The 17,735-nt window shown below is 32.2% G+C and overlaps 1 protein-coding gene across 1 annotated transcript; it reads right to left on the reverse strand.

Moving 5' to 3' along the window:
• Positions 1–5,900: 5,900 nt before the first annotated feature.
• LOC132284971 (uncharacterized) lies at positions 5,901–10,858 on the reverse strand. The gene is made up of 6 exons (XM_059787117.1): positions 10,656–10,858; positions 10,491–10,545; positions 10,037–10,087; positions 7,064–7,155; positions 6,874–6,951; positions 5,901–6,241 (listed from the first exon to the last, which is right to left on the reverse strand). The coding sequence occupies exons 1-6, from the start codon at positions 10,709–10,711 to the stop codon at positions 6,091–6,093; spliced, it is 483 nt and encodes a 160-aa protein (XP_059643100.1). The 5' UTR covers positions 10,712–10,858; the 3' UTR covers positions 5,901–6,090.
• Positions 10,859–17,735: the final 6,877 nt, after the last annotated feature.

A 17,735-nucleotide genomic window follows, 5' to 3' on the forward strand; every position in this document is an offset into this window, starting at 1 on the left:
TCTGTGTCACCAACCTTTTTTTATCCTTTTTCTCACAACATTTATTATTGGCATTTGTTCACCCATGTTTACTTAGTGTGCCTTTCAAGTGGTAGGATCTGAAAACTTGTTTGGACGGCATGAAATTGTGTGTGTGTATATATATATATATATAAACTTTATTCAATTCACTGAAATGGATCACCATGGTTGATATTAGTTTTTCTTTAAAAAGTACCATTTAAGTTTGCGATACTTTCAATATCGTTACAAAGGTAAAGTTTAGAAGTTCTGAATCGGAGCCGATTTAAAATTAGAAAAAAAATTAGTTAAATTTCAAAAGATGAAATTCACATATGGAGACATAATACCAAAGACAAATTTCTCTTCAATTTCATAATACCAATAATATATTTTAAAAATATAATAGTATGGTACAAAATGAAGTTTACATGAAACCAATAATGTCAATTACTCATCAACATTCAGACATATAGTGGCGTTGGCAGGAAATACGGGAGGTAAATGTTCGAGGTATCGCTTCCGAGTCGCATTTTTAACTTGAATGGTATATGTATTATGGGGACGACATACGTACTCTAAGGATTTTTTAAAAAAAAAAAAAAAAAATTACCCATCAATCGCATGGAGTCAATATAAATGTTTTGAAAGTAAGGTAATAATAAAATAAAAAACTATAATATAAAACTTTTTTAGGGATGTAAATTTTTTGGATGATTTTTCTTATAAAAACTTGTATGAACATCTATAAAAGCGAGTATGCACGAGAATGCCTCATCCTTTTCGCTCCATTTCAATGGTATAGTGATTGAACAAGTTAACAAGAACATTAGTACCACTGTACCACACCGTTTTCATGTTAACATACCTTGATATTTAAATGTGATGTGATTTATACTATAGTTAAATTTAATTTATTTTGTAGGAGTGTGATAGGGTCTAAATATTTCCACTGGGCATTTGTAACTATCAATCATTCATTTGTTTCATTGATTCTGTTAAAGAATTGTTAATTTGATTTAAACTTGTCGACAAATCACTTGGTTTTTTTTTTTTCCTATTCCGATAATCACTAGGTACTGATTTATAAGTTTATTAACAGATTTATCAATGGAGTGTTATAAAAAGCAAAATCCTAACGACTTATAGTTTGATTAGCTCTAGGACATTGGTTGAAAAGCCTATGAAAATTAAGTTAAAGTACAGTACCATGTACTCAAAAGCCTATATTGATTAGGCTTTTAAGAAAAGATAAATTATATATATAATTTATCTTTTATATATATATATAATATAACTTTATTCCTTTTTATGGAAAAGAGGATTTTATTTAAAATCAATAATACTAAGAGAGTATGATTAAATAATTCGAGAATCACCATGCATACAAAGTACAACCATTGTATAGAATTATTCACCTTTAACTCGTATGAAAATAATTTATTACGAATTAAATCATAACAATTAGATATCTGTTACTAGAAAATAAAATATGTTCTAAGCTATCTAATGAAATTTTACTATTATTCATGGTTCGCTGTATCAGCTTATACGCAACATATTGGTCGGATCATAATCTTTTTTCAAAGATCCGATATTATTATACACTTCCATTATGAACTGGTCGATTCAGCCAGTTTATACTGATATTTGTCGGAATCCATTACAATGTGACCTTGGAGCAATACCGTCGCGACCGATACCATGCTGTTTCAACTTGATATATATATATATATATATATATATATATATATATATATATATATATATCCTTTTGCTTTTGTCTTTATATATAACCGAAAAAAAAAAAAACAAAAGTTGAAAAAAAGTGTTGTTATTTGGAAAGTAGTTGCAAGATTAGGTTAATGATAATAATGGGTCGAGATGGTTGAAGAAAAAGAAAAGTGGGAATGTGGATTATAAGTCCCATCTTACTTACCCAATAGCTAGGGGGAAGCCAATCTCTTTTTGTTGGTGATATATATGCTACAAAAAAAAACCCTAAAAATAGAAGCTCATCTCTAATAAAACAACAATGATTCTAGTAATTAATTTCATCTTACCACTTAATTAAGAAACCTTCCATTTTCCTTGGTCCTTCTTGTTCTCTAGTTAAGTGGTCCACATTATCATGTTGTTGTAGTAATGCCTACTCAATTATCAAGTCAAAACCTAATTAACTCTCTCTCTCTCTCTATATATATATATATTATATAAACATATATAAAATAAAATAATAAGAGAGTAAGAGAAAAAGAATGGTCCAAACAACTACTCATATTCATATGAATATTCACATAATCACGTGCACCAAGGAAGATCCTCTTGTTTTATGTGTGTTTTTCATTCTTTTATGTATCTAATTTTCTTATTGTATAAGCAATATATATTTTTTGATTATGATAAAGGTTTAATGGTCCTTTCACAAACTATCTCAACAAACGTACATTAGCTGGGGATTATTTACAAATATATGGGACTCAAAAACAACATAGATTATTCTTTTGTTAAGAGAAAATATCAATTTCAATATGTACCCCCCTGTTTTTCATGCGTACCAAAACTTTGATATAACCATTTAGAGAGACCACCATTAATTCTTTTTATGCCATTGAATTTTGAGATCAAAAATAAGAAAATCATATAAACCAATATTAGACAAAAATATTATGCAAGTGTGACACATGAACCTTTTTGTTTCTTTTATTTTAACAAATAGCATACACACTCATTTTGATTTGAGTCCTCAAAGCTTCTAGTGTGAGAGTAGATATTACTAAATTACAATTCTGAATAAATATTTGGCATAATTTTTATTTTATTGAATATAAAAAGTTTTTATCGGGCATGACCAAATTTTCTTAATTTATTAAAAAAAGAAGAAGAAAGTAAGGGTGAAAATGCATGTCCCAATATAGCTTTTTTTCAAAAACATATGTATATATATATATATATCCATGATAGATTGATTTGTATCATCACTACTTCACAAGCAAGTAACATTTTGTTTCTTTTTTCCTTATCCCTTCTCTATATGCATCCAAGTTTTGAGATATATTTCAAAAAGTTAAAGGAAAAATTTTCCTAATAGAAAGTTATGAAAGCTAAAAGAGAGCATAATTATAGTAATGATGACAATAACAAGTAGTATATATTAACTTTTAATTAAGCTTCAAGTATCAACCACCAGTTAGCAGATCTAGTAGTCAAACCTGAAGCATCATCGATCACACGTACGTGTCAACATGAAAACTAGATGCTTTTTTCAGAGACAAAAGGTTGGGACATCTTTTTTTTTGAAGTATACCTTGCACCTATCGCTACGTATCTATCTGTTACTGCATTCCACCTTATATATGCATTTATATATATATATATATATATATACACACACATACATGCATATACAGAGAAGTATAATCTTTTCATACAATCTAAGCTACGTACCCAAAGTGGTATTTGAATATATGGAGATGTGAGATCGATAGTATGTACAATATTGTATTGAAAGCAAAGCAATCAAAAGAAGCTAGGCACTAGGCTTGATTTTTGGTTAGGCAATTGGGGTTATATATTATCTGTCACAACCAAACAAGGAACAGTTGACTCATGGCATGGTTGTCTATCTCATTTTGACCATTTGATGCCGGCTGCTCACCCTGAGAAGATCTTTAACGTAAAAGAGAGAGATTTAATCCCATGATCATTTTGAAACTATTCTAAGAACTGAAACTTTGTCTCAGAATATAAATTAAGAAAAATGATTTTAGAGACGAGTTGTAGTTTGGCAGAATTTCTAAATGTAATATTATTAATGACCAATTAAATGTTTTCGGTTCAAGTATTCTGTCTAATTCTTGGACCAAAATATAAACCATATCAACAAATATTTAGGTTCGTTTGACATGCGATAGGCGTTATGTTTTTTTTTTAATATTAAAACAATCGTTTTGTTGTTAAGAGTATTTAGTAACGAAAATTTGTTTTGTGAAAATTCGAAAATTTACTTTAGTTCTTCTCCTACAGTACTAAAATACATAATATCACCAATTTAGTTACATGAGTTTTGGTCAAATAAATCTGACGATTTTCAAAGATGTTATTCTAATAATTTTAATTAATATAAGAGAAAAGAGAAACTAAACAAAAGAGAAACAAGCACAAAGAAACGGGCCAAACCAACAGGCCCAAAGGGGTTTGTTATTGATTCAAATTGAAGGTCTTCCAAAATTAAAGTTGGAGATTCAAACCGAAAATACACATAGTAAGAGATAACTAATTCATTCAATGTAATATAACTTAATATTTGATAGTTATTTTAGATGGGCTAAGGATTTTTATTGATTTTTTCTTGTTTTTGATTCATCGATAATATATATATAAAGTTACCCGAAGTACAGCTGCACTATATTTTCGATTTTTTTTTTTTTTTTTTTTTTTTTCTTTCGAAAATTACTATATTTTAGATTTGTTGGTAAGTGATTACCAGATTGCCTCTTAACTCATTATAAGTTTAATTCCACTTGGTAATTTTTATTTATTTTTAATATACACATAATATAGTATTATTAATTAAATATTGTCACGTAATTATACGATTACTAACAATGATATATTTATTATTATGATAAAATATACGACATAATTAATTGGTGACAAAGTATTATTGATTTGGCGGTGCAAATGACAATCAACACCTTTTATCGAATATTACATGGCATGTTTAAGAATAGTTTCTAAAAAGACCTTTTATCGAATACTACATAGCATGTTTCAGAGTAGTTTCTAAAATTTTCTACAAGGGTGTAACTTGTAACTTGTAAGAAATTGTATGAAGTATTGAAGGATTCTTGAATCTTGAAGAGATGTGTATATCCTAAATATCGGTCATTTTGGTGGAAGATTTCAGCATCGTTAGGTGAATTGAATGACTAGCTATAAATAGAGGGATGACTCATTTGCTCCACAAGCACAAAGTGTGTCCAAATGTGAATGGTAGTGTTGTGTATATATATGTATAGTTAATATTCTTCCGCAATCAATGTTATATGTTCTCTTCCCAGCCCCGTTAGACAAATTAATAAATCTTGGAGATAATTTCATTGGATTCAAGTGGTGTAATTATGTAATTTCTAACGTTATAAAAGTTTTTCCATTCTAATAGAGGATGTTCCGAATTTTAAGTATTTTATGATAGTCTAATTTCAAGAATGATGTTGGTATTATTGGTATTGGTGTAATATAATTTCAATTTTAAGTAGGTATGCATCTATTTATCTATTTGTACTGATTTGTTATAATGATTTGTTTAAAATATAATTGCAATAATAAAAAAAAATATTGGTAAAATAATTCTGTATTTAGTATATTTTCACGGTAACCCATTTCAACAAATGGTATTTTTTATTTTTGCAAACCAAGGGCGCCTTGTCCCTGTAAAATTATGCAAGCGGCCACTAGGTGGCAAAAATAGTTTTAGAAAGTTATAGAACAACATCCTACACTAAACTATTAAGTTATATTGGTGTTGCCATCAGAAAGTTCTCTAGCCGTTTTTTTTTTTTTTGCTTTTTTTGTCAAATTATTTTCATCACCTGGATGACATCAAATAATGTAAAAATAAAATGTGATAGTGAGTCAAAATTTTCAAAATGAACAACTAATATGAAACGGAGGGAGTACATGAATAGTCTAATATATTCGTGACTGTTGACCACGCATAAAACTTGTGTTTCTATTCTCTTTATTTCTTCACTCAAATGTTCTTAAGAATCAAGTAGAAGGTAATTTTGGTTTTGTATCACTCCGACAATATGATGAATATGACCCTACAAGATCTGAATTATTAAGCTGCAAATCCTAAAATCAAATCAGAAGGAGATTAAATGGCAACAGAAAACTTTAAGTAGCAATAACAAAAATTGTTGCACCAATATTATTTTTGTCCTTCAATGTTTTTTCTGCTTCACAGTTCCTGTAATACTTGATTTAGGATTTGAGTGCTTCAACCTTTGACAAACTGGACAAATATTGCAGGACAGAAGACAATGAAAACAAAACATTCAAACCATAATTTAGTAGCCACTTATTCTAATTCTCAGGATCGGAGCTTTTTTCCTCTTTAGGCGGCGCAAACTGCCTGCTAAGCTGGGATTTTGTCCAGGGGTCCAAAGGTGCTCTCTGTGGTGGTTGAGGTGTTGGTGGTTTTGACTGTCTAAGCTCATTCTCTCTATCTATAAACCTGTTACAAGTGAAAACACATAATTAAATCATGCGAGATGATCCAGTTGATAACCTCGGGTAATAAAAACGAAGCTTTTGATTATCCAGGAAAACAACAAAACTCAAATGCCTCTATCAAATGCTTTCATTTTTCAGATCAAATGCCTCTTCCAAGAGAAATCACCCTCAAATAAAACACCAAAACTCAACTGAAGAAGAAACATTTCCAAAACCCACATACCAGCCCTCATAAGACACCCAGGCATCAAAGAAAACAAACCACTAGACCAGGAAGAAACCAGACCATCCCGAGTCCCAAAGATTACCCAGAAATGACAAGCATAACAGGGCACTCTTAGCTAACTGAACAGCACTTTGTCCTGATTCAGAGTGAAGAATCTGGTTTCTATTCCACCAGATCCTCCAAATGTAAATAGAGAAAAGCATTCTAGAGAGTTTTTTTTACACATTTAGAATGGTCCTTATAAATCCATTGTTCCATTGAAGCACCATAGCTAACCAGTTCCACATTTGTTGAGCAGAAGAGGGTATAAAGGAACCCATCAGATTGTGCAATAACAAAACAGATTTCTGTGGAAGCCAAGTTTATGAGTTCAAATGATTGCAATATAAAATGAATAAGAATCATACTCAATATAGGCCATTGGTGCAGCATCACCAACCCGAATTCGAGTTCGGAGCAGTCTTGTATAACCACCTGTTCTATCTCTGTCACACACAAATATCCATAAAGATTACAACACTACCAACAACAACAACAACAAAAATAATAATAATAATAATAATAATAAATAAATAAATAAATAAAATTGAGATTTACTTGTATCGATAAGCCAGTTCTGTAAATAACTTGTGAATGACATCATCCCCTCGCACAAAGGCAGCAGCACGCCTTGCAGCACAAAGAGTACCCTGGAATAGTTTTGGAAAGGTATTTTTTGGATATGAGAAACAATTAAGTGAACATAAAATTTCGATATATTTGTGCAATCCAGGAAAGTAATGCTTATTTAAGAAATAACAGTCAGCGAATTTTGAAAGGTTTTATCAAATAGTTTAGGGTGAATTACCCAGACCTCCCTTGAGGTTTGGACTTATCACCAGTAGATGAAACTTTTTTAATTATTACTCTGACACCCCCTTATCAGAGTTAGTCCACTTAACACCGTCAAAATTTATTATAACAAGTACAAAAGTACCCTCACCCACACTTAGTAATTTATATTTTAAGTACCTCAATGCTGACGTGCGCAAAAAATTACTAAAATTAAATAAAAATTAATATGAATAGTAATAATATAAAAACATATAAAGGTATATAACCCACTGCCATACTCCACAGTCCACAATAATCCACCGCTGCAACCACCATTCCACCATCATCACTACTAGCCACCTCTCTCTCTTCCTCCAAACGCAATCTCTTTCTTTCTCATACACACTCTACTTCACTTTCTCTCTCTCTCACACACACCATCAATCACACAGGCAACATTAATGGATTTCCAAATCTCAGCAACATCTACCATTTCTTCTCCAATTATGTCCATCCCTTCACCAAATTATCGCCCCAAACACAAGAAACCCTCCAATCCCATCAACCAAGACCATCGATCAACCCTCCGATCCCTCACCAGACAATCGATCCACCCTCCAATTCCTCCCCTTCCTTAACCACACCATACCGCTGCTCACCAAATGCCGAAACTCCCAAACTCAACCAAATTGGTTCACAAAATTTGACGTTACAGAGACACAAAGTGGTGGAACAGGACCCCTCCAAGACCTTCAAGGTCCCTCTTGGCTTCGACTATAAGCTCTACAATTGAGAGGACATTAAAAAGATTTTGGGTCCCAAAGCTTCTTGCATCTCCTCCAAGACTTCGCTTGTCGATGCTTTGTTTACATGGCCTCTAAGAATAAGCATATCCTCACAATCAAGAGGGACAAGTGGAGATGTTGGATGAGTGCGACGCGGGATGAATTGGTGGTGACAATGGTAGGTGGAGGTGGTGGAGAAGAGAGGAACAGTAAGAAGAGAGGATGGTGGTGGTGTGACTGTGTCACATACGCGTACATAGAGTCTGTAATAAACATAAATAATCTAATATGTATATTAATTATATAATTAGTGGGATAAAATAAACAAACAAATTACACACAAATTATTGAAGGGCATTTTTGGTATTTAAATAAAAATCTTTAGCAACACTAACAGTCCTTTAACAGAGTGGGGTTGACAGATACTTTCATCAAACCTTAGGGGAGGTTGACTCAAATTTTTTCAAAACTTTCATCGACTGGTAATAAGTCCAAACCTCAGGAGAGGTTGGGTAATTCACCCTGTAGTTTAATACGAATTTGGGTCTAAGCATACAACCATTTCGTTGCATTCAAAAATCAATAAAATCATCATTTAAAAGTTGTATTAGACAGCAATAATTTTTAACAAAAGTCTTCCCCAATCACTCATAAATGATCAACTCAGTGCTAACCGAAGGGAGTGGAAGAGTTGGTTAAGAACTCCACTTATATGCTAGAGGTCTTGAGCTCTATTCCCTTCCCTAGAGGCCAGCCTCACGGGATTCTTCCTGAATTGAAATTGACACGTGGTATTGGGGTCTGACTGTCTGAAAGGGATTAGTCCTACCCAAAGAATGGGGACATCCCTCTAGTCACCAAAAACAAAAACAAAAACTAAGGGGAAAAAAAAAAAAAAAACACATCAGTGCAGTAAATGACGTACGCCAAGTAGCTTGTTCAAGTTTGGATTACAAAACTAACAAGCTCCAAAATGAAGATCTTATTACATGAAAGAGCATCCATCCAGTCTATTTTGATCTCTGCTAAAGTATATTGCTTTTATTAGTCGCGGGACACTCATTAGCTCATCGAGCCAAACACAAGGAAAACAGAATAAAACTAATGAGCTTCAAAATACGATAAACTTGGCTCATTTATCTCATAAGCGATCTCAAGAGAGCCTCTAACCAGTCCAATAGCAACTCAAGGTCATGTAGCTTGGTTTATTTCATATCCCTAATTCTAACCTATAAACGGCATATTCTTACATTACTTAAAAAAAAAAAATAAATAAATAAATTCTTACAAAGGGTAAAAAACACATTTCAGATGCATTAAGCAACTTACTTTCAGAGCTTTGAAAAATTAAAAGAAAAGAAAAAAATCAGGTCAATGATACAGCATTGTTTCTTCTTCAATTGATTTGGAGCTTTTCTTTACAAAGTTCACACCTCAAGAAATATACAATTCTGCTCCAGTATTTCAGTTTTTTTTGTGCCTAAGATGAGAAAAAAGATTGTTTCTTCCACTAACAAAGACATAAATAGTATATAAAAGTAGCATTGAGTGTAATTAGTTGTCTCATAGTACTTTATTTATGTCTACATTTTGACAATACTTCTGTTATTATATTACCAATTAGATATGTACTTCTTAATTTAAGATTCTAAATGCATCCTAGTACATAGTCCCCCCCATCTGTTCCAACATTTCTTCATAGGTTCAGATTGTAACTTTCTGCATACCTAGTGATTGCGTTAATTCATACCCACTCTAACCTCCGAGTCCCATAAAGCCGGGACTGGGTAATGGTCTTTCTATGAGTAAGTATTTTTCCAAAAAATTGAGGAAATTTTCTTTTCAAAATTAATAAGGATAAGATCATCAGATTTTAGCCCAATGCCTTAGGAATTGGGTATTCCAAGAAGAAAGAAAAATTGGCCTGGTATAAATATACACCCTTTGCAAATGGCATCAAGTTTATACACACCTCTTTTCCAAGCTGTACCATGTTATCAGCAAGCCGCCGAACTTCTTTTGCCTACAAATTCATAAAAAGTAACAGAAAATACACATTGCTTCAATCACGCATCGAGCCAGATCCAAAGTTCACGCGGAAGCTTTGAAAAGAAAGCTATATCATCTCAATATCAACCAGGGGATGATAATACATGGAACAATACATACATAAATATATAGAAAATCCTAATTCAGAATATACTAAATGGAATTTGACACAATTCAAAATATTATGAATAGGCACCAAACACAATTTTGTTTATAAAAAAAAAAAACTTTTTCGCTCTTTTTGGGCAAAAATAAATCCAGTAAGCTGAAACTATGACTAATATCAATACATTTTTAAGTATAAATCAAAATCATTAATACGAGCTACATGATCTAAGAAAAACCCAGAAATAATAGGCTAAAATTGAATGAATTACCTTAGCAACAGTGGTTTCGATGCGCTCGTGCTTCACCAACTGCGACACCATTGTTCTGCATATACAAGCAAACATCGGAAAACCCATAATTTAAGATGCAAATACACACATAGGTACAGAACAGTAAGCTTCAAACCCTATGTTTAGAAATGGGTGACTTTAAACCTTAGCATAGCCATCCGATGACCGGTGGGACGATTGAGCTTCCTCAACTTCGTCATGGTTGATTTGTGTGTCCGTAGAGAGGGAGGGGGAGGAGTTAAACTGCAAATGATAAACCCTAGGTAAGGTCAGTGACCCAACATAAATGCTGAACAGTTCGGTGTTGGCAACTAGGCTGACGATGGATGCACCGTTGGGCGGGTTCAATACGATCCCGATTGACCCAAATTAGTCCATTACACCTTGTTGGGTTGGGCCTTGGAATAATAACAAGACTAGGGCTTTCAGAGAGCCCGATTGGTTTTTAAATTTAACGAGCGCAATGGCAATAGAGCAATATGTGATGCATGATAAATTGTTGATTTTTTTCATTTGCAATATATTTATTTATTTATTTATTTTCATTGGCAAGAGAAATCACCTATCCATATGTCCATGGGAGGACTCAAACCTCACCATTCCCTAATTTTGGTTGAAATAACAGATTCAGATTTTTAAAAAATTTGATAATTATCTTAGTTTAGTGAATTGTTTTTACAGTTTATATTTTTAGAATTTCTCTTTAGGATGATGATATTTAGACCTATTTATCTAGCCGACCACTCTAACCAATTAATTTTTTTATCCATATAAATTCTAATGTGATTCATATCCACTATATCAAAGATAGAACTTCTTGACCTATACAAATAAGTTTTGAAATTCAACTTAAAAATCATTTTCCTTCTGTCACTTGAAACATTGCCTTCGAGAAAATATACGACAACATTTTAAATTCATTTATTAATAATATTTTAGCTTTTTCTACAACATGTGTTTGCAAACTGCTTAATATAATTCTCAATTTAGCTTCCTCTTTATCAACATGAATTACCAAAAAAAAGTCTCATTTTTTTTTTTATTATATATATATATATATATTTATATATTTAAAGCAAGAATACACACCTATTATATTAATATATTCCAATGGATACTTGTATCCTCAATCTTTCATTTAAAAAATATGAACATCATGCATGCCCATTTTATCCATGTGAGGTTGTGTTCATAATACCGTAGAAGTTGAAAGGGCGATATCACAAAAATTTATGTATTTTTTAAAAATCTCTCCCTTTATCTTTTTCAAGTAAATATTGGGTGCATCGAACATACCAGGTCATTAGTATGCCCAACCAATGAGCATCAATATAATGGTTAGTTAAAAACAATTTTTAAAATAAGTGAGACCAATTTCATAAAATGTTGTATTTTTTATTGGCTAAGCATACCAATGATACAACATGTCTAGTGCACTGAATATCTTCTCCTCCCTCTCTCCCTCTCTCTCTCTCTCTTTCTTTTACTCTCCTTTTTTTCTCCGGGTTAAGTGCAATAAACCACCCTCCTGATATATAGGGTTTGTGCAGAATTAGTCCCTACTTTTTAAAAATGTGCATGTTAGTTCATAAAATTCAAAAAATGTGCAAATAAGCCCCTCCGATCACTTTTTAACAAAAATTAACTATTCAAACCCTATTTTACCCTTTTAATTCCCATTTTACCCCTCACCCATATGTGCATATAGCCCCCTACCCCCCCCTCTCTCTCTCTCTCTCTCTCTCTCTCTCTCTGGTTAGAAAATGGCGGCGGCGGTTGTCCAAAAGTGTGTGTATATTTGGGATGCCAGTACCAAAAAAGGGGAAAAAAAAAAAAAAGTTTAAAAAAATAGAGCTCAATTTCTAATCAGTGTTTTTAATTGATTTAGGTCAATGTGAAAGAAAGATAAAATAACCGGTGTATAAATGATGAACAATTGGGTGGTGTTTATAGAGAAAAAGAAAAAGAAAAGAAAAGAAAGAGTTTCATGCAAACTGGTATCAATAATGATGGGAATCAAAGAGAGGATAGTGATGCAAAGCTAGCTGGAGAGAGATAATCAAAGAGATGATAGTTTCATGTACTTTGGTGTTAATTTTTTTTTAAAAAAAAAAATTGACTTATCTGAATTTTATACAAATTGAGGTTTATTTTATTTTACAAAAATTGGACAAAAAGGTCATTTTACATGGCCTATATTTATAGTTATTAAATTATTCAACTGAAGTGAGGGTATTATCGCCATTTTATACCACACAAGGACCTATTTGCACCAAATTGATAGTATAAGGAGGTTTTATACCACATGGACCTTTTTGCACACTATCGACAGTAGATGGGAGTTTTTTTTGCACTTAACCCTTTTTTCTCCACACTTTCTATTGCAGCTGTACCATGTTACTTTCATATTCATCATCGGATATCCTCAATCACAGTTTAGGAGTGTAGGGTGAAATTGCTGGAAGTTCTGGTAGACAGAGAGCCTCGGATATGTCTCATCTCCAAAAAATTATATTCACTGTGAGTGATGACCGGGTTGTCGCAAATCGCACCATATCATGTACTGGATTTTGTGCAAGATCAATGTTGTGCTCGTAACTATTCCAGCTCATTCATGAGTTAGGTCTCACTGTAAGATACATCTGATTCTTCATCCAAAAAAATAAAAATTAAAACTCTGCAACAAAAATTAACGAATCAGATCATCATAAGATAAATTACATTAAAAAAAAAAAAAAAAAAAACCTCAACACATGCTAAATTAAATTATCCTAAGCATCTAGAATCCTGATATGTGCTGGGAGAAAGGGTTGTTTAGTAAGTTCAAAAAATCATGCTAAATTAAATTATCCATAATATGTATATAGATTCATGTGGGATATAATTAGTAAAGATAATTAGGAAAGGAGTGATTCATGCTGAAGGTGTTGCTAAATGGGAACTGAAAAGGTGTAATTTACAGTAAAATTTGGCATGCTAGACAGATCATTTAACATGAAGATGACTTTAAATTTATTTAGCCGACTATAACTGATAAGAGAAATGTTATTATTGAGTCTGATTAAACCTTATCGAGTTTGATTAAGCTTGAATAAGAGCAAATTATTTGTGTTTTAGGCTGCTTTTGTTTTGACGTAAAATATTTTTCAGAAAATATTTTCAATATTGAAAACACTTCCCGTTGTTTTGTAATTGTAGAATGTTCTGCACAATCTTTTGGGGAAACAAAAATAGTTTAGAAAACCGGAAAATGACATACAGGTTTTTATTTTTTATCTTTTTTTTTCTTTTCATAAGAGTCATTTTCTGAACTTACATGAAAAAACATATGCTCAAATGATAGTCGTGTATATTCATACACTCAGAGACACACACACCCATACAAGAACATAATACTTATATACAACTATACACACAAAGATACATATATACAAAATTATATATATGAATATATAAGTGCATATATAAACGTGTTTTCTGCACATACTCAAATACATACTTGCTTATATATCAACCCATATGTAAACTAGTATACGATATCACATCTAAATACATGCTTGTATAAATGTTTATTATGCATTTTTTAAGAATCGGTCACTTATTTTTGTGTCTAGTTAATACAATTCTAGATAAGATTTGAAAGTGAAAGTGCAAGCTACAATATCGTAAATATACTTGTTTATGTTTGTCTATGCTGCATTATTTTGATGGAAGAGAAGCACATACCTGCCATAGTTGTTTGTGTCTGCCATCAGAGTCATGGTGGTCACCTGTCACAAACATAAAAGGAGGAAGATGATTAAACTATTGTATAAGAGTTTCGAATGTATTAAAATGTAATCATGCTTAAAAGGAGGGTACATTGCATGATAATGTTGATCAAACTGGGGATTATAACTAAATACATGCCCCACATAGTTGATTCAAACTTCCAAGCAACCATTTAAAATATTTGTTAACAAAAAAAGTACACAGATCAACTAATAAAGAGAACTTACAAAAAACTTTACACTTTGGTTATGCCCAACATCATTGATTGAAACTTCTAAGCAATGATTTAAAACATTTGTTAACAAAAAAGTACACAAATCAACTAATGAGAACTTACAAAAAGCTTTACACTAGGTGCTTTTGCAATTAAACTTTTACTAATAAAACATCGGAGATACCAAAATATGATATTCACTGAATGATCTTCAACCGACAGAAAGATGACTCGATAAAAACCATTTATAGTGTTTCTGAACATTAGTTTGAGCCTGTAAGAAAGGGATTGATTGTATCATCTACTCTCCCTCGTTTTTTTGGTAGGTAAGATACACATACACCAGTGGGAACTTGAACCCTCAACCTCCCACGTGAGAGGACGAGGTACCAATTGAGCTTATAGCTCAGTTTGAACATCAATTATTAAGCCAAGCAAAGGAAACAAACAAGAGGCCAGAGCCTCAGGAAACTACACATACAGATACACAGAAACCTAACAATTTAGAAAAATGATTTTTTTTAATCAGAGAAGCCCTTTACCACCCACGTCTTCAATAAAGCCGATTAGTCTAAAGCAAGAATAAAGATCAAGAAAAACCCTCATCTGTTATGATCATCTCGATGCTAATTGCGATGTATATCATTCTTGCCTACTGTTGAAGTGAGAGCACATTTTAGAATTTGAATAACTAGTGTGTATAGCTTTCCATAGTTAAGATATATTTATATATATTTATGATTTATCAGAAAACAATTTACACCTTCCATGAATTTATGTCCTCTGCATTCACAGTTTATCTTAACCATGGAAAGCTATACACACTAGTTATTCAATTTCTAAAATGTGTATATATATATAAAAACATGCATACACAACTTGCAAATTACAAACTGATTATGCTTAACAAGTCAAGTTTAGAGAAGAGAGTAATAAATCAATGGCATCCATGGTACTCTTGAATCCAAATACAAACTGACATTGTTTCATACAATAAGAGGATTCTTAATTCCCCATCAATAATTTTGGAACATGATCGGTAAGATTGCCTTTGAAACTGTTATCAACTTATCCCATGCATCCACCTACCTATGATCTCAGCACATTAGACTATTAGTGCCTACGGGAGGCTTTTGTTCCAGAACTTCAGAGTATTGAAGACATTGACATTGCTTAGGAGCAGCATGCTACTTTAAGTGAAAAGGCAAAAAGGAAAAAAATAAAAAATAATAATAAAATATTGATCTGCATTAATCATCCTTGAATCATATATGGACAAACCCTGATATTGTTTATTTGTGCTATTTCAAATAAATTATGCACAAGGTTGCTATCTTTGGTTAATTAGGAAAGGAGGGATTGAAAACAATGTTGTTCACAAAATAGAATGGAACGGTTAAAGATAGAAATGAAATTAGAAGTGCTGAGTGGCCATTGCAAACTGAGCAGATTGAATCAAGATTTATCATCAGCTGTCTTGCTCATGTGCTACCTCCTTTTTTTCCTTGGGAGAAAGAAGCAGGGATTCAGAGTCCTAGTAGAGGGTCAGAGGTTGGGGCGCGGCAATAGGGAGTTGCACTGATTATGTGTAGGAAGTTTATTGTGTTAGCCCACATTTTTGACAAATAGGAAAGAAGGAGAAGAAAAAGATCGGATCGGATCATAGGTATAAGCAAGTGAACCTTTATGCTATAGAATGTTGGGAAAGACAATGATAAATATGAGCATATTTGAAATGAGGAAGTTGTGAGAATGATTAGAGGTGAGACAATTGCCAATCGAAATAGTCTAACATCAAGGGTCAGCATCGGGGCTCTAGATCTTACTTTAGTCGTGGATGAACATAATATAGATATATAAGAAGAGATATATGGTGTATGTTGTTTGTTGGTTATTGTTTTAGTAAATAAAACTGAAGTAGGATATCTTTTGGAGTTAGATCTATGAAAAGATGCCTTAAAATTGAAATGCTACAAGATTTTGAGTATGATATAGATTATAAAGGATGCAACTTTACTATAACTTGGTGTAGAAATTTAATAAATGGTAGCTATTGAAGGCGCTCTTGGTATGACTATACATGGAAAAAGAGAAGTAGAAGATGCTGCTACTAAATTAGAGCAAGATGGATGAAGTTGAAAAGTGCTTATAGAGAATCCAATCACTGAATACTTAATAAGTAATTTTTTTTTTTTTTTTTGGTGCAAGTGAAAAGTTACTATGTTTTAAAAATAACTTTTATTAGGTGGCAATGAGTTGGGTTATGCTTCACGAGGTCACGGTAAAGGGTGTTATTCAAGAAACAAATTCAAGGAAATGAGCATATAACTTAATTAAGGTGTTAAGATGGATTAGTGATAATATAGAAAGAAAGAACATGAATTGCATGCATTTGTAAGAAGTTGGCTTTAGTTAAATTCCCGATGATAAAATTAATCTAAGATGATTGGTTAATATGAAGGAGACAAATATTTCATGGATAAGGACTTATTACATTCAAGATGAAGGTACTACAAGCCTGGAAGCCTAACAGAAAGTGAATTGATAATATGAGAAGGAAAATCATATAGCCTTCTGCTGAATCGAAATGATAACCTAAGAGAGAATTGATTAGAGACAAAGGATTCTATCAGCAGATAGTGTTGGGATTTAAAGGTTGCCCGAGTTTGTGAAAATGAGGGTGTCATTGAAATGTAGCATCAAAATAAGAGATGGAATAAGAAATGAATGCAATCAAGAAAACAACCCGAGTAATCAACTTAAAGATGGTATAAACATATGCAACCAAGCATAATAACTATACTTTTAAAAAAATGCAATTTAATTTCAAATTGTAGTAAAAGAACAAGATTAAAAGGGAAAAAAAATTACATGGGCCCAAGTTGTGAAAAATAAACACATGACAATTCATGATTTTATAGAAGACAGTGGACTAAGTTGAGCTAAAAGAAGAGGAAAGAATTCTAATCCCAAGTACTTCCAACATAAGCTGTTGATAAGTTGAGTTTATCTATGATTCTTGTTGACAATGGATTGCACTGTTCATACCAAGCTCATCTGTAATGGTAGATGACGGAAATATAACGAACCTACTTGTGATCGTAGCCTGGCAACCCCTTTATAACTATTCATTCCTATCATGCTCTTCTTCATGTGGAATGGTTACTGCATTTCTTTCATTTGCACAGCAGCCTCATCCACCTCCAATAAATCAGTATCAGAAATCACGATTTACATTA

The sequence above is a fragment of the Cornus florida genome, unplaced genomic scaffold (assembly GCF_030987335.1).
Source record: "Cornus florida cultivar Cherokee Brave unplaced genomic scaffold, ASM3098733v1 CherokeeBrave_3.0.0_Hap2_Chr11, whole genome shotgun sequence".
Taxonomy (NCBI): Eukaryota; Viridiplantae; Streptophyta; class Magnoliopsida; order Cornales; family Cornaceae; genus Cornus; species Cornus florida.

What these genes read in the sequence shown, in the direction of transcription:
- LOC132284971 (XM_059787117.1), bottom strand. Translation starts at nt 10,711, where the DNA reads ATGACGAAGTTGAGGAAGCTCAATCGTCCCACCGGTCATCGGATGGCT. An exon ending in CATCGGATGGCTATGCTAAG is followed by an intron (nt 10,546 to 10,655) that starts GTTTAAAGTCAC and finishes TTGTATATGCAG; the next exon opens with AACAATGGTGTCGCAGTTGG. An exon ending in TGGTACAGCTTGGAAAAGAG is followed by an intron (nt 7,156 to 10,036) that starts GTGTGTATAAAC and finishes AAACTATTCCAG; the next exon opens with GGTACTCTTTGTGCTGCAAG.